We start from the raw sequence: 18,649 nt of genomic DNA on the forward strand, positions 1-18,649 counted from the left end.
TGAATATTCTATGGCGATACAATTTATAATCTTATCCCTGTATTTCCGAAGTTAGAAAAAATATTCATTTCATTTTATTCCAACGTGTTCGTAAGTCATCAAACTAGTCCTTGTTTAAACTAACCCCAGGATAAAACAAATGATGCCAAAAACAAAATCAAATCCTGCAGATCATATCTAGCGTTTAGTGCAGACCGTTAACGACCCTCTCCTCGCCCAAAAATATTTCAATCTTTCCTAACGAGCAATTTCTTTATATCAGTTTACCTGTTTTCATTCACGTACAGATGTATATAAAATGTTTAAGTCCATGCAACATCTGTCTTTGGGAAGAGGCCTGGAATATACAAATTCCAAATGTATTTTAACGACATTCAGAGGGAATGATGCAACCCCCCCCCCCCCTTTGAAAATACTTTTTGTGGCAATAAATTTATATGAAGTGTGTTGATCACCTGTCTATCGCATGTCTCTTTCGATTTAAGTACTGTAATCGTTTCACGCTTTTTGTAAGCTTTAGAGAAATCAAAAGAAAGAATGGGGGTGGGGGTGGGGCTGGGGAGGGGGGGGGGGGGTAAGTAAATGTGATGTCCATATTTCAGGTGCCTTTGGATTTTACTAGTACCTACCTGTACTCATGTTTATATAAATAAGCATGAACATCAGTTCTCTAACATATAGGCCTGTCTTGCATGTGTGCACCTAATGCTAGCTAGGGACCTATACACATCGGCTACGTGTGACGTGTGCAGTATGTAAACAAAAAACTATACTGTATATACTACCTCTAAAGTATTGTGTCAATGTATAAAACACCGTAAATGTTGTCTAATTTCATTGATAACAACTTTGGTTTCAAGTATTCATATATCATTATTTCAATTACAATAATTTATCTTGATTTTTCCGATTTCAAAGTTGTACAGCTGACATCTTCTGAACGTCGTCTTGCCATGTGCGTAGTAAGCGCATTTCAGACGCTGATTCCAGCCATACGACAAACTTCACCGGGGTATTTCTCTTCATAATGTCTTCTGCTGTGTTGTCAAATCAGGGGAAGTTGACTTATTTTAAGCGTAGAATAAAGACAATATTCCGATAATTTTTTTCCTAAAAATAGAGTTTGTGTATATGTATCCAAATATGGATTGATCAAGGCGGAGCAACTGTCATGACGTATCAGCTCATTATGATCTCATTATCATGCCGAGTTCATTCGTCACCTTAAGTGTCCTGCGTAACAAAACAAAACGTATTTTTATGATCCTCTTAAAGGGACCACTTCATGACATCCCCCGCCCATTTTTAATTTTCACTTTACATGATCAAAATATACAGTCTTATATGTTTAGGAGATTTAACCAAATATAAAGTTATGCACCTTGACAGAAGCTCATTATAGCATTATAGAGAGTTTGTTATTTGTGTTGAAAACAAAGATTTGGATGTGTTATTAGTTACGAAGTTTTCAATATATATATATATATATTTCAATAAAAAAAAAGCAGGAAAATATACAGTTCCAAAATATATTTAAATCACTAGCGCTTTCTGGATTTTAACATCCATCCTCAGGTGAATACAAATTTTAAATAATGAACACAAAGTTGTTTATCTTAGAGACGTCTATTGTGACGTCATGACGTCTTGATAGTCTTTGCGAGGAGGGAATGGATACATGACGTCATAATACAAAAGTTTGGGAAAGGTGACTTGGACAAAATAAGCATGAACATTTACATGATAAAAGTGTATAACGATCCTAATGATGTTATTAAATACAAACAATAAGCCATTAATGATTTAACACGTGAAACCACAAGACTTTATCATAAGAAAATTGCACACATTCGTAAACTTACCAGAGATACTCAAACGAAAATGCATGTATATGTTACAGCAACCTACTAAGAACTAAACATTGATGTACTACCTACCAAAGACCAATCCACGTACACATCAAATGTAACAAATTATATTCGTAGTACTTCCTTTTGTTTGTATGAAATTTATTGTATGGATCGGCGACTCGACTGGCACGCCCATCTGTACAATAAAGTCCATACAGAAAGCATTGTAAATAGCTTTTGTCATGAATATTCATAACACCAATTCAAAAATTGCACGCGATGTGACATCATACGTCTGGGGTTGATAACAGATTCGTCATGGAGATTAGTGACACTGTCTGTTTATATTTTTTAATTGGCGTGAATGACCTTACGTTTTCTTAAATATGTATGGTAATGGGTGATGGGGAAAGCGCGGGTGGGGGAGTTGGCACAATGCGTATGTCGCAGACTTTAGCTTCTCACAACACTTGCTTTTTGCAGTTGAGAATCATTGCATTTTGAATACAGAACGTATTGAAGTGTATATGGCGGATTGAGATCCCCCTTGGCAACACATCTATAAGGTATTACTGCATGACATATATAGATGCTGGGGTTGAAAAAATTCAAACCTTGCATACAGTATCATGAAATCAGAAACAGTGCAAGTAAAACTCCTTATTTGGCACGCAAACTTGTTGAGTATATTGGCTAATACGCCCCCCTTGTTTCCGGAAATCCCGGATCCGCTACTGTGTATGCTGATAGTAGGCATCAGCAATGCTTACTTTATTTATGTGTTGTATTTCCAATGTTTTCATTATTGATTAATGATATAACATTGTTGTTTTCTAGCTATATTCATGGTTTGGAAGTTGTAGTGCTTCTCCGTTGAAGTTATTGTACAGCTAAACTCCGCCCCTGATAGTTATTGCACGTTGGATTTCCGACAAAAGGGTTCTCATTCTCTACCCAGAGTTCCATGCGCTACGAGCACTACCAAGCTTGTGTAACACACCCTCTGGTGAGAGAACAAGGGTTTCTGTCTGATTTAAAGTATGGCTAAGATCAAAGGAAAAATAATTGCACCATGGCACATTACTAATTTCTATATAGAATGTATAGTGATTGACACATGTACCAATATGCACCAACATAAAGATCACTCGAGATGGATGGACAGGGATAAGTATACGCCTCTCTCTCCATCGTGATCTAACCTTACTAACTTAATTGGTGGTACATTTATTTTCTATCAGATGAAAACATGTGTCCGATCATGCATAACATGCAATTTCGTGCCAATGCAATTTAGTCTGATACTTATACAAAAAGGCTTTTTGTCATGCACTTGATGACAGGGATAACTATACGCCTCTCTCTCCATCGTGATCTAACCTTACTAACTTTTTGTTATTCTGCTATAAGACTGGTTATTGTCCGATTGTTTGATATTTGACTTTTTTCACACATTTATCATTTCCATTGCATTTTTTGAATTTCTGTACCTGTATAAATTCAAATATTCACACCTGTTTGTCACCATAAGCAGAGTATTATGTGTCTCTGGTATAAGATAAAAAGATTCAGCATTGCATGTATTTCTGTATCTGATAGTCATTTTTAATCTAACTTTAATGTAATATAATATAAATAGAAATAAAGAAAATCCCACAGAAGAGACCACACGGCCTTTTTAGAAAAGCATAACAGGTAATTAAATTGCACTTTTTATTAAAAGAGAAATATTTTCCATTATATGTTATTTCAAACACAACTCATCGAGCATATATAAGGAACCAGGAGACTAATAAACATTTGACATATCAATTTGGCATTATACAATACAAGCTTACCCCTAACAGTGGAGGATATAAAATATCGATAATAGGGATCAAAATATTTAAAAATGACACAAAATAGTTATCCGTCTTAACAAAAATTAGGTAACAACCACACAAAGACCACATTCAAATGGGATCCACCAACTAAAGGTGATTTGTAGTGCTTGTAATTGACCCGTGAAGAGACTGAAAATAGCTAAACAAACGGTTTTTGACGCAATATATATAATTAACCAGGTACACTGCTGTGTCCAGCAAAGTAGTCACCCACATTAGGACTATCAAACTGACTGATAAGACACCAACAAAACAAATTACATGTACACCAAGCTAACCAGGTAACACATGAAACATAGTTTGACCTGTTTACCTGGATACAAAATCATGGCTAATAAGAAATACGAAGACAACCAACAGCTCCTGAACTGTCACCAATAAACCAAAAACTAAGGTTGGAGGTCAACAATGTCCTAATAATGAAATTGTTGAAATAACCGATAACAGTACACGACTTCTGGTCAATATATAGTATCAGATTTATAAACATGGTAGGCAGCACATACTTCTGAACACCCCCCCCCCGCCCAAAAAAGACAGCAGATAACCTCTAACCTGTTTATGATGATTAATAAACATAATGAACAGTTTCTTAACTGCTGAACATTTTGTAGAAATGAAATATAGCACAGCTCTTGAAAAAAGTATTGTCCAGTTTCGAACAACTCACAGTGAAAAAAGAGGCCCAAGGGCCACATCGCTCACCTGAGTTACCTTGACTCATATTTAAAGATGTCCCCTATAAATGTGTATGTAAAAATCTGACCCCCTTGTGACCCCATCTTATCCTTGGGGGCCATGATTTTAACAAATTGGAATCTGAAATATGTCAGAAAGCTTTCATGTAAATATCAGCTTTTCCTGCACAGTGGTTCTTGAGAAGTTTTTAAATATTGTTCTGATATATTTGTATGTAAAACTTTGATCCCCTATTGTGCCCCCGTCAGACCCCAGGGGCCATGATTTGAACAAACTTGAATCTGCATCATGTCAGGAAGCTTTCATATGAATATACATTTTTCTGGCTCGGTGGTTCTTGAGAAGATTTTTAAAGATATGTCCTATATATCTGAATGTAAAATTTTGATCTCCTATGTTGGCCCCATCCAACCCCCGGGGGCCATGATTTGAACAAACTTGAATATGTACTATGTCAGGAAGCTTTCAGGTAAATTGCAGCTTTTCTGGCCCAGTGGTTCTTGAGAAGAAGACGTCAGAGACCTTCACCCAAAGATGCTTATGGCAAGCTTTTTTGAAATTGGTTCAGTGGTTCTTGAGATGAAGTCGAAAATGGGAAACGTTTACGACGCCGGCGACGCCAACGACGACAGAGAACAGACACATTTTGATCAAACAAGCTCACCTGAGCCTTTGGCTCAGATGAGCTAAACCGTCTAACAAGCATAATGATGTTTGAAACAAATATAATGATGTTCCAAACAAACGTAAGAATGTTCCAAACAAACAGAAGGATGTTCCAAACAAACATAAAGATATTACATTTGGTCCCGCTCTGGACATACCAATATATGGCACCAAATTCTCAAAAAATGTATCACACTGTCACAAACAAATCGCATTGACCAAAACATGAATGTGTCATCCAAAATTATTATTATAAATACAGTACATTTATATTGCGATTTTGAAGACAATTACCCTAAAGCACTTTACATATAAAACATTAAAACCAAGCTAAAACAAAGATCAATAAATACATCGAAATGGTTGTAAAATAATACTAAAAGTGAGGTTAACATAGTAACTATGAGAATGAAAAACTACATATTACAAAAAAAAAATAGATGCAAGGTCACACTCTGGGTAAGCCAACATGCCACCATATTAAAAACAATATGGTTCCGTTTTAGGCAACCTACTGTAGCAAAACAAAAGAATGTGGCATATATAACTGCCCAGCGCCACATTTGGCCAATCTGGACACACAAATTAGGACCTAATAACCGATTTCAGCTCCATTTACGAAGTTTTCAATGATAAAAAAAAAAAGATGGCACCAAGCAAATAATGTTATTCCAGTGGCTCTTAGATATTAACTTGTTGAATGTATTATATTAGAATACATTAATAAACATGAGCTCCGCAAACAATGTACATTGAGTTGAAATATATATTGAAAACCCTACACACAAGTATTCATTACGGGTTTGGGTTGTCTAGACAAAGGCACTGGAAAAGTGTGGCCTGGTTTAATTACAATGTAAAATTGAACTCGCAATTCTGAAGTTAGACAAATACTAGATATTTGTTTCACACTGATGAAAAGACAATTCTATTATACCTAAATGCATACATGTATATACATACATAATTAGTGAACCTAATGAGGCAAATAAAATTAAATGTACATCAAATTGTACACGCGCAGCGATACAATGCACATGTAACGAAGTCATAATGTTATATATATATATATATATATATATATATATATATATATATATATATACATTTAAATGTACACATACAAAAATAAAACTTTAGAATTAGCTTATAAAATTATTCGATGAGAAGTTAAGCATTGGATGCATACGTGGTTGCACTATATGAAATATAAAACAAATCATGTGGACAATCAGCGTGTTCCATCATGAAACATACCATGCCAGTAAAATAATACATTACATGTGGAATGATATATCTAGCAACACAAAGGTTAAACCAACATAGCTATAAATTAAAATGATGCTAACAGTGTGTAACTAGCACCTGTTCAGGGATTGATACAGTAATTGATTAATGGGAACTGGTGACTCTGATGCTACAGACTTAGGAAATCCCTCCCACTGAGAATTTAAAGTGATCTGAACTCAGTATAGCAATTGCCAGTTGGATGAAAGATATCGGTGTCTGACCCTGTAGCCATTGATGGATTAGGACGTTGTTGCCAGAGATGAACCACTATCCACAACTATCAATGTCCTGCTGATGCCCAGTTTGAGAAAGTGTCATGGACAGCACTGTGGTAGCATACATCCTTCTAGGTGGCAGGATTAATGGTACCTAGGGGATGCAAACTATACATATAATTGTAGTAAAACAAATATTTACCTATATATCCATTAAGGATTTGAATGAAGAAATGATCAATTCCAATGAAACAAAAATGAGTCTGCAACAAAAACCAACATATGTTAATATCAATAAACATGTAATTGCAAAATAATTTAACTTTTGTTAACTGCTAACGGAAGTATAATTTTTTTTCAAAGGTCAAACAACTGATCTAACTAAACGAATTCCCAGGTTCCAACACCAATGTGAAACGCTTTTTTCAATCATATAGATAGTTCATCGAGCCAAATATTTGCAATCCGCATGGGTAACTGTCGACATAAATTGTATTTAATTCAGATGATGTTATCATGCATCCATGACACGTAAGTGGAAACAAGTTCTGACGTAAAGATCAAACTACTCAGTATTCAAATAAATAATAATATTGAAGAAAACATAATTTAAGAAAGAAGAAAAGGGAAAAAAATCAAACAAACATACAAAACAAACAAATACAAAACATTCCACCACAATCAACTACAGATTTGATTCCATTAAGAGCTTTTTCAACATTCACAGCCTGTATTGTCTTGTTAGGAAGTGACCCTATTCTTGTTTGTCACCCGGCGGGATAGGTTAAGTAGTAAGTATCAACAAGCAATACGAACGAAAAAATACAATGCAAATAAATATGTTATGCCTTCCGTAGCTACGAGGGCTGGATATCTTACATGGCTGTTTCTCTGAATGATAAGGTGTTTAACGAATGAGAGCAGTGGATTCCCGCAGATTGAGATACCAGTCCATTGCAGTTTGTCCCTCTCTCTACCTCCAACCGAAGCAGTGTAACCGAGTGAAGTGTAGTGTCAGTAGCGGTACGTCCATTAGACAGAACCTGAGACATCAAGTGGCGACATTGTTCCTTCTCTTACTAGTGATACAATCCTCATCTGTAACAAAGAGGGTGTATTTGAAGAAAGCGACGTAGCATTGTATTTCATTCAAATGTGTTCTCTTCATTCATCTGCATTGGATGATTGTGTTTGATTCTACAATAAAATCAAGATCATTTGGGTCGTCCAGCCAAAAGATCACGTGGATTCAACACACCTGTTATGTTACGGGACTGCTCAGTTGGATGGATGACGTGTTGATGTAAATTCCACAGATATACGGAATAAGTGGTGAGTTCCAAACGAAGAAAGGATGTGTTATAGAAAATGTATACATACCCATTAGATCATTATTTTGCAAAATAAAGATAACGACTATCCATGGCTTGTTGTCACTGAGTATCTAATTGTGAATGTCCCCGAGGGGACTCGGGTTAGAATAGGTCATCATCACCCCTTTGTTGGTCGTACGACAAGCAGGGAGGTACTGAGAGCCTATTCTAACCCGGATCCCCACGGGATCAAATTCAGCTGTAAAAAGTATACACTACAAATAAATCTATTCTTTTGACTCCGACATATCATAATGCAATCTGAAATTCAAATCCTCAGGGTTCCTTCAGCTGCCTACATAATCTTAGAACACACAATTCCCCTTCTTACAATAGTGCTCGAAATACTTCATATTTGTCATTATACACACTCCTCAGTACATCATCCTTCAAACATTCTCAGGAACGGCGTAAGCAGTATATCCTGACTGTCAAATGAAACGATTATATACTACCTTCCAAACAGGTTACCCTGTAAAGTGAATCAGTAACCCATCAACTGCTTTAATAGCTATCAGTCTGATATGTAAGGACCATCAACAGGGTGGAATGTTGGTAAAATGTTTATGATGTAATTGTTGTTTTTGTTTTTTGAACATTGTTACTCTATGTATATTTAGATCAAATTGAAAGTTTTAAACGAGACATTTTCTTCAACCCTGAAAAGTGACATGTGTACTTGCCGGAAGAATAGATGATTATGGGTTAATGTCCGAGTATATATCCATTCCACAACAACAATGGAATCGATGCCCCAATTTTGGTTTAAAGGAACAAAGATATGCAAGGATATTAACCTACTTAAAATCTACCCACGATTTGAATTTAACTATAATTCATTCAGATTGATTTTTTTTTTACACATTATCAATATACAATGCAATGTCTTGTAAAGAGCGAGATTCTGACTTCCATGTGGAACGTCTAATATTAGAACCCCCCCCAATATATTTGAATTCTGATTTGAAAGTTTAAAGATCTACTAATATTTTAAAAGTCCAATTCTGACAGAGATGTATAAACGAAAGATTGTAAATACAAAGATGATAAAATTGAACTCAACAAAGGATTGCTGAGTAGTTGTCTGAAACTCCCAAGCATTTCAAAAATAAAATGACGTCACAGGAGACTTTTGAACTAAAGTACCTTTACAATTGTTCCACAAATATAATCCCCGTGTACTTAAAACATGAACTACCATTGCGCTTCGGTACAATGGAAGTTAAAAACAGTATAAATGACTAAATGATTATTATTTCATTACTTTCAGACAGGTTTGATATATTTGAACTAATCGAGATATACCAGATTACTATTACCACCATTTATGTTTTCTAATGAGATGTAAACTGTTAGTTTATCCACCATAGGGACGTACTACATTGACCACGCAATTAGTGAAATGGCTTCTTTTTACTGTTACTTCTGATTCCTATAAATTAGGAATATTTTATCAAGCTTTAATCATTCATAAGAAATCCAGCTTTCACGAAGAGATGCATGTACTTTAACGATGAAAAGGATCTAACTCACATTTCATGAAATCATATGAGATCAGTGTGTTGAAAGCAATTCAAGTCCTGGTCAACATTGAACACGTTGGAATTAAGATTTAGAGCTACAGTATGTTCAGTGTCCTGGGCTCATCTGCATGAATTGAAAGAAAAAGTTAATAATATAGTCACTAAATTAAATCATCGTCATACATTGAGATTTGGAATTATAGATCCTTGAAAACAAATTCATAGATTGTGGTTTTACGACAATCGGATGTATTTCAGACATGTCTCGACTACTGACTCTGAATTATAATGAACCGAATTGAAATGGTGTTGCATCCATGGCGACAATGATCGATCGTCAGGGAAAAAACGTAGTATAAATAACTGTTGAGATTGTAATACACACTGTAACATGTAAAAAAAACTCATAATCTTTCATTTTCAGACAAAATGTCATTGTTGTTATGAATTATATTGAGTATGATACTATACGATGCGCCATACTTGAAAAGGAAGAACTTGACACTTTATCAGAATGGATAAGAACTATACGAGGGATATAAATATCCCATATTAGATATATCAACAAGAAAGTGCGTATTAACTAACCGACTTTGTTTGTGAAAGCATAGGTGATGACATAACAAAAAATTGAAAAATGAGAGAAATTGAATCATTGGTAATTATGGGATTAATCAGTGTTCATTATATTCACCTTTCCATTGCTAACACTTATGTTTTAGAGTTCCATAGAAATCGTTCATCAACGAATGGGGAACGTTGCGATGAAATATTAAGTCATAAACCTTATAGTCGTGTATCACTCACACTGATCAGTTCTTCTAGGGATACTGGAGATAACGAACCGTGATCAATCTCAAAAGTCCTACAAAGAACATAACATTGAGAATATGACAAACATAAACCATTCAAATCAATGGGGGTGGGATCAGTTGTCTAGGAGGTGGCAACATTTGTTGTCGATCGGTTAATCCCTCCATGAACCATCTGTTTTGATCAGGTAAGCGGGATAATCTGTAGTAAAAATCATTTTATAATAAAAAAAAACGGCCTAATAGTTTCAATGAATGTGGTCGGATATTATCCTATCCAATGAGAGTTTGCACCTGCAATCCTGGCCTGAAGACCATAAACTGAGAATAGACGTCAGGCTAAATTTTAAATCAAGATAAGTTTTGAAGTGATAAACAAATGAAATTCAATATTAGTATGCATTTGCTTTTTTATCAACCTGCTATTTTTTAACATATGTGCTAAATATATCTTAAGATATCAGCAATCAGAATTCTGACTATTATCAATTTATGGTCTTGGGGCCAGATTACCATAACGGCCATGGAAGTTGCGAAATGCCAATCTCGAAGGAAAGTGTCAAAATCCAGGCAAAACCAGCTTGTCAGCATCTGACCGTGATCTCCAAAAACCTGTCCACACGCAGATCATATCCTTGTCGAGCCGTCAAAGAGACAGGCGTAATTCTGATCTCTTGAAATGTAGAAATACAATGATAGAAAGAATGAATGAAACATTGAATACTTACCATGCTCCATGTTTGTGATTATCATCATTATAATCAGCTCAGTAAACATGAAAATAATGTTATTCATTTTTCGATCCCCCGTTCGCTGCGAAAGCAAGACATACGCGTATATCAAATAAACGTATAACTTGTAAATACCAAGTACATGTATAGCTTGTAAATATCAAGCAGGTGTATGCATCATACTTACCGAGTAAATTTACACCTTATAGACACTAATAAAACGTAAAACTTGTAAATACCAAATAAATGTAGAGTTTGTACCTTCCGAGTAAACATATAACTTGTATATAGCGATGCACGTTCTGGTTGGTTTGTTTTATATTAGTTTATTATATGAGAAAACACAAATCTATACTCACCAGCGTTGACAATAGGAATATAAATACTTACTAATGTTGAATATATCAATATAAATGCCCACCAGTGTTGAAAACAGGGAAACATGTCTCTTACGTTGTATATGCAACAGTCCATCGATGGATCTTCCATGGATTTATTTCAGCACGACACCTGAGCGGTTCTCATTTATCACTTTTTATTTTTATACAATGCGTTCTTTTGATATATTTAAAAACACCAATTAAAAATACAGTCATGGCCTTTGCTATTCGCTGAATTATGCTACACTACGGATATACATTTGAAATATACAAGGATATCGTGTTTTTTATGACATTGGGACATCTTGCCTATTAAGCAATCGGTGATGTAAATGGTATGCCTAAATGTAAATTATTTGTTTTCCTTCTCAAAACACAACTTTGCAATTCATCAGCGTTAAGCAAAGATCAGCTGACTCGAATTACCAGCTGAGAATGGTTAACTACTTCGTTGACATAAAATATGATTGTTTTCACGTCATTCCATCACTTTATTCATAACATGAGCGACACAACAAACAATATCCGTCTGATTATATATCGTCAAAGGTGTATCCTCTGGTCTGCAATTCTTAATAATTTATGTCACGTGCAAACTGAAATTCAAAATCGTCTCAACATAGATCCCAACTTGTGGCATCTGTGAAACAATGTTTAACAATAGAAAAGTCCGCATACATGCATGTTTCGGGCAATTCATAATATTTACCAAAGACAAAATAAATAAAGTAACAAACTTACTTCAGATGGCATGGGGAATATAGAAATTCGACACAAATCCAATCTCTATACATGAGGTTTACCTGCTGGATTGGAATTCTTCTTGCAAAAGGTGTTTCAATTCGAGGCTTCCAATATCACAGTGTCAAGATACATGTATATTGTGTCATGAATGCATGCATCACGTGTTTAGACGTATACGGCAAATTGTTATTTGAAAAACCAACCCTAGTGTCTTATACAATGACAAAAACTGTAGATACATGATAGTTATTTGCCTGATCAAGTGTTGAATTGAAGGCAACGAAGAATAATCAATCTCAAAAATTAAATAAAGCGTTTAAAATTAAGAACAGGTCAAATACGAACACCTGGACACACCAGAAGTTTGAAGAGGTGCGTAGGAAGAGCAAACAACCCCTCTTATTAATTCTAAACGTTTAACTCCTATTGATATTTCACCAACCTAACATTGCATCAAATGCTGTGTAACATGTTTCATAAAAAATGTTATTTTGCGTACGGAAAATGTTTACTTGATTAAGATATCGGGTTAACGGCGGGTGTGGTCGGTCGACAGAGAATGATTCCGCCTCAAAGACACCCGATCTCACTTCTGGTACGTCCATGATCCGCGTTTCTTCAACTTCTTATTTTGCGTTCATAAAAGGGGTTGTGAGATTGATCACTGTTCGTTATCTTCACGTTACATTCATTGAAGTCAGGACAATATCTACATATACATTGACTTCTACGCATGGTCTTCTTCCTCTACATATACCTCTGATTTGGATTACCACTGACTCATATTCTAACAAATCGTCTTTCCGTAGCCCGTTCTCCTTCACCTGCTGAGTCAATTCACAGGTTAAAATCCCAACATCATCTTTTTGTATATCTAAATGAAATGCAGAAAAACATGCTGAGCTTTTCCTTATACGATTGGCATTGTCAAAATGCCTTAGATATGCACTCAGGACACAGCATAACGTTATTAGCATGGCAAACCAACCAATTTTATGATTTTTAAGCAATGGGCATATTAATAGCAAATCTACGAAAAAGCCTAAAATTACAGAATTATTATTCCACTTCATAGATCAAAGGTTTCAACATATGGAATGGGGAAAGGAGGTTGCTTATGTTGTATCCAGAACTACCTTCTTTTTAATTAAAGTAAAACTATAAGAAAGTAACATTACCTTAATGTAAATGTGCAATGTCATAATCGTTTCCGTAACTTACCCATCACTGTCATCTCTAAACTGATGCTATTCTCTTGAGGGGTGAGTACCTCACACGAATACTTCTCCGCCTTTGACACATCCTCCAAGGTACACTGACTGGTCAGCAGCTTTGAATTGTGGTACCACTTCACCTTTAAATTTGTGATGATGTCCAGTACCCCGTTGCCCGAAATGTTACAAAGAGATGTATAATTATTTCCTGCTTTGGGCCTTGAGTTTAGAGGCGTCACATCTACTGTGTAGACTTGATCTGTCGCATTCCCTAAAACACGAAGTTAGGGATTTGACACATTATCTACATTTCTACAGGTTATACAACAAGCATGATTATCTAGTGTTCAGTTTCAATATAATCAAATACCTATAATAAGTTGATGTGTAAATCGTTGGTACCACTTTGACACTTCACCACCAAAATCACTCCAAAATCACCACGATATCTTGATCAACACACTCTAGTGTTTATGTAACTTTAAAAACCAAGTCTCATTAGGACTCTTTGAAACATATTTGGAAGGTTGTATTGAATAGAACATGGGGTTTTCAATATCATTACTGATCTTTCTATCAAAATTTACATTATTTTTTCCAGGATGTATATTCACCAATTCACAAAGAAAAATATTCTTAGCGTCCTTTCACAGAGTACAGTCGCTTCTAAAAATAGAACACAACACTTTAAAACACGCCGTGTTAGTACGGTGTATAAATGTTTTAAGACATTGTCTTTATCAAAACAATAGAAATATGTTCTTTTGTACGAATTGAAGAAAAATATCATATTTGGCTGTTTTCAATTATTATTTTTTTTATCTATTGAACCATGCTTTTGATTTAAAAGCGATGAAAATAGACTTATGAGAATCCAAACTTTGACTTTATAGCATACCATATCCGGAAAATTGTGACTTCAAAAACCTAGGGATTTTAAAACAGTTTGATATGCTTTTTCTCTACATTCCTTGAAGAATTTGATATAAAAAAGTAGATGAGGTAGCGGACAGTTTGGGAGCCTAATGACAACATCTATGTTAAAAGCCTTGTAGAATGCAGATTGGAAAACGGTGTCTAAAATCCCTATCTCTACAGGCATGTTTAATTCATCATGTACATTACGTAATTATCATATCAAGAAATATTACAGGGTAGTTTTTGAAACACAGTACGGAACATTAAAGCTTTATAAAAACTAAAAACAACTTTCATTGATTGTCGTAAGCTTTGTGGATCGGGGTTGAAGTTTGGACAATAATATCTGTCTTTAGAGCTTACTAAAACACATGTGTCTGGGGCTATGGTAAAGATAGTTCAAATATAATCAATGATCAATGTTCGTTATCTTCACCTTGCATATTGTGGATGTTTCTTTCGCAGCGTGAATGGTGAAATAACGAACATTGATCAAACACATAACTTCTATAAGCAATACAAAATAGAGAATTGAGCAAACACGAACCCATTGAAACACCAAAGATGGGTCAGGTGCCTGAAAGGAATAAGAATCCCCTGTCGACCGATCACACCCACCGTGAGTCCTATATCTTGATTAGGTAAACGGAGTTATTCGTAGTCAAAAATCAGTGTTCCAAGAACAGCCTAACAATCGGTATGAAACACGTCAGACATCATTTGACCCAATGATAGGTTGTATTGACAAACTAGATCGTTATAACGACCATATAATTTGCGAAATGCTGATTGTAAACGATACTGTTGAAACCCCTGCAATAACAAGTTTTAAATCCAATCACATAGTGATTCACATTCCATATACTCGAAATGTCAGACTACTCTATAGACTACATCACATGAATACTGACATGACGTCACAATAGATGAAAAAATAAAACCACATCGTCAGGTTGGAACAAAGAAATGTAGATCAGAACTGTTTTACATTTGTTAACGTTCATTCAAAGGATACTAACCTAGGTCTGTGTTAATTTTATTTTGAAATTCAGCATTTCTTGTCCCCTTGGTAATTTTTAATTCCTGCTAGGTTTCTTAACAATACGATACAGCCATGCGATGTGTGTATTACCTATATGTAGTACCAAGTACACGCCGAAGAGTTTTAATCAACTACACTTGACTAGAACATCAGTTAAGGTCATATCCGCTCAGAAATTTATTTGGATAAAAGAAAATTACATAAATCTCATTGCTACGTAAAAGAACTCAAGTTACGTAAGACACCTAGATATAAATGTTACAAATATGCCAGTGTGTGATCTAATTCAACACCCATCGGGGGCCTCAAAACGATGTTTTTCGTTTAAATAATTATCAAACTTTCGTAAGAGGGTGTTACAATGTGAAGTAGCTTTAGATAATGCTCATATGTTAAGGTTATGACGACATCATAATCTTTAAAGTATTTTTTTTTCTGTGGAGACGTTAAATGTTCTAGTCTGTACTTTATTCACCAACACATATCAAGCGTGACAAGATATCTGGTACATATTATGGTGTTTTCCGATACCTTGGATAGCTATTAGCAAAACTTTTGATCTCACTTTATATATATATATGGGAAACACACGGAATACTGTGGCAAAGTGTGTATATGCTGCAAAGTACAATAAAGATATCGAAAATTGGTAGTTTGATAAAAAGAAAACAGGCATATTAGCCGATACTATGGATAATTGATGTTTGTTTTACATGATTGCAAGTGGTCGCAAATATTTGCAGTGAACATGTCAAAACATGCAGCAAACGTGTGGAAACTCCTCTAAGTTTGCAAAAATATTATCGTTATTGAAAATCTCCACAATGTACAGCGATCAACTCCGTTTGTATTTCCAACAATAAAGAAACTGTCACTCCATTACGCAGACTGATATACATTTATCTCACGGTATTGAGTCAGAGAAAAATATCATGGTATGCTATTTTTCTGCAGTATTGTATCTTATTGACTAACACATTTACTGAGTGCTTCATAGAAATAACAAAACAATTGTCAATACTGCTTTAATATCTTATTTACTTGATATATCAGATGTATCGATGAGTATTATTGTGTGGACCCTGAAACTCAGAAAATATGCAAACGAGTAGCAATGGCGAAAAGTCAGCTTATGCATGCACAGGTCTACGCCTTCACCACAGTTAAACATGACTCAGCCTCTTCCGTCAAACCGTGGTATATTTTTTCGACTTGACCGAGCGATGTTACGGTTGCACTGGACATTAGAGACGCGACGCTTATTTATAGATACGTCCTAACAGGGTAGCATGTAATAATACACATGGAGAGAAAAGTCAGTTTGTACACACACAACTACATGCTTATTGAAATAAAGAGATGAATCTTTCATAAGGGATATTAATAGAAGCAGTTCCATGTGTGGGTTGTGAATATTTTAGGATTTGTAATAAAATTGATTAATGCTATGAAGTTTAATTCATTGGTGTGTCCATAACATAGTTACACGACAACACATGTATCTCAGTAGCTCTGAATTACAGTATTATAGCGTGAAATTGTTGTTCATACTTAAAAATGGACATTATTTTAAAAGTTCACGGAGGTTTTGAAATGAAAATCGGTATTCAAGTTTGTGAGCATCATTATTTTGTTGCAAATATGATTGATATCAGTGGATTAAATCCGTTTATAAAGCTCAAACGTTAACCTACTAATTGGACCAGGTTGTATCCTCTGTTGAATTTGAAAATCAAGGTTCAAATGTAATAACGGGATGGTTCTAATTCTGAGCTTACAGGTCAAAAGTACAAATATGTCATACGCATGGGGCCTATACATCATTACAGTCCTAATAGTAAGGTTTGATGAAATATATGCTTAAGACCAAAAAGACACGTTTACCTGATCAGGATATATTTGCCTTTCTTTGAAATACATTTTTATATTGATAAAATACCAGGTCTCTATTAGAAACACATTTCAATATGCCACTTGTTAAAGGACAGCTTTCATGTTTGACATATCAGCAAGCGAATATGTCGGTGGCAGCGGCGGCGGGATGTTTTCGGAATCAAACGTTTCGATATTCAATACAAATTTAGTGTTTTGTTTACGGAACATTGATTATCAAATCGCTGGACTCAGCAGATTGTTTTATGTTCCGTCGAGAATTAAGAAATATATTATCAGCTGCTGTACCACTATTTAACAACATTTTCACCGTCTCGTATATGAATTTTATACATTTATATCTTTCTATCGCAGACTAGAATGTTAGATTCTGTAGTTGTTTGTTATTCATAATTTACAAATATGTTACATGCTATTGTGCGTACGTTTAATAACCAGGTACAGTTTTTGAAATAAATGAATACAAAAATCAGTCATATTCAAACATCCCCAGCTGTAGGTGAACTGTCACGCATTTAGACATATGTTTAACGCTTATGGCCGTATCAAGGTTTTTTTAAACTTGCAAACACCCTCTGGTACACCGGGCCTCTGTATTTTAGGTCGTATCTGAAAGACCCGTGTTTTCACTTTAAAAATCTACGCGTCTGGGGAAGGTACAACCACTATTTATATTATGATGCAGCCATGGCACGAGTGGGGTTTGAACTACAACATCATAACTATGAAACAAACGCTCTAACACGGAGCTACCGTGATACCGAGCTCAAAATGTGTATTGATTAATTATTTTGAATACCAACTTTCATTGTTTCTGTGTTTTGTAAATTTTATACTTTTTTGAAAAATAAACTACAATATCAATTGAAAAGGAAATTATTGTAATTTTGTTTACATAGCCCTACTCATATCTACAGATAAAAAGAACGAGAAAGGTGATGTGTACGTTTACTCTAATGAAAATGGTCGTTGAATCCATGCATATATAATGCAAGCAGGTCAAGTTCTTATATATCCTGCAATATATACTGGATGTACTATGTAGCTACTGTAGACACATTGTACGACTTTTGTTAATTCGCCGCTGGTCACTAATGGTGAAGGCAGATGTATTTTGTTATGGTAGAGATCGTTTATGACACATCAGTTAAAAGTTTATTTAAATTACATGGATACATATACCAGGTAAGCATGCCTGTCGTTGAGACCAGACGAGTGTTTGTATCCCCAATGATGTATATTTTTTTTACCTGAATCACAAACTACTTCTTGAAGTGAAATGTCCTTCAACAACAAGTCTTTTAAATTAAGAGGGTTTTGACAGGAAGGTTCCGTACTCCACGAGAAGGGCTTTAACTCCAATCGCCTTGTTCTCATAAAACGGATAAGGGCGACTAAGTGGCAATCGCAATGTAG

General features: G+C 35.1%; 1 protein-coding gene across 5 annotated transcripts; it reads right to left on the reverse strand.

Moving 5' to 3' along the window:
- Nucleotides 1-9,503: 9,503 nt before the first annotated feature.
- Nucleotides 9,504-18,649, reverse strand: LOC130050792 (uncharacterized). 5 transcript variants are annotated; one of them, XR_008799053.1, is made up of 5 exons: nucleotides 18,484-18,649; nucleotides 13,388-13,651; nucleotides 10,825-13,040; nucleotides 10,307-10,513; nucleotides 9,504-9,623 (listed from the first exon to the last, which is right to left on the reverse strand). XR_008799053.1 is itself a non-coding variant. In XM_056151408.1 (3 exons), exons 1-3 carry the CDS (start codon nucleotides 18,608-18,610, stop codon nucleotides 12,844-12,846), a joined length of 588 nt encoding a protein of 195 aa, XP_056007383.1. In that variant the 5' UTR covers nucleotides 18,611-18,643; the 3' UTR covers nucleotides 10,520-12,843. The 5 variants fall into 5 exon arrangements, 1 of the variants encoding a protein (XP_056007383.1); XR_008799056.1 differs by having other exon boundaries at nucleotides 10,307-10,364; nucleotides 18,484-18,643; XR_008799055.1 differs by having other exon boundaries at nucleotides 10,405-10,513; nucleotides 18,484-18,643.

This window comes from Ostrea edulis, chromosome 10, assembly GCF_947568905.1.
Source record: "Ostrea edulis chromosome 10, xbOstEdul1.1, whole genome shotgun sequence".
NCBI classification, from domain to species: domain Eukaryota; kingdom Metazoa; phylum Mollusca; class Bivalvia; order Ostreida; family Ostreidae; genus Ostrea; species Ostrea edulis.

Coding starts and splice junctions, on each gene's coding strand:
- LOC130050792 (XM_056151408.1), bottom strand. CDS start 18,610: ATGAGAACAAGGCGATTGGAGTTAAAGCCCTTCTCGTGGAGTACGGAA. Junction 13,652..18,483: donor AGAAGTAGTTTGTGATTCAG/GTAAAAAAAATA, acceptor TTCGTGTTTTAG/GGAATGCGACAGATCAAGTC. Junction 13,041..13,387: donor TTTAGAGATGACAGTGATGG/GTAAGTTACGGA, acceptor CATTTCATTTAG/ATATACAAAAAGATGATGTT.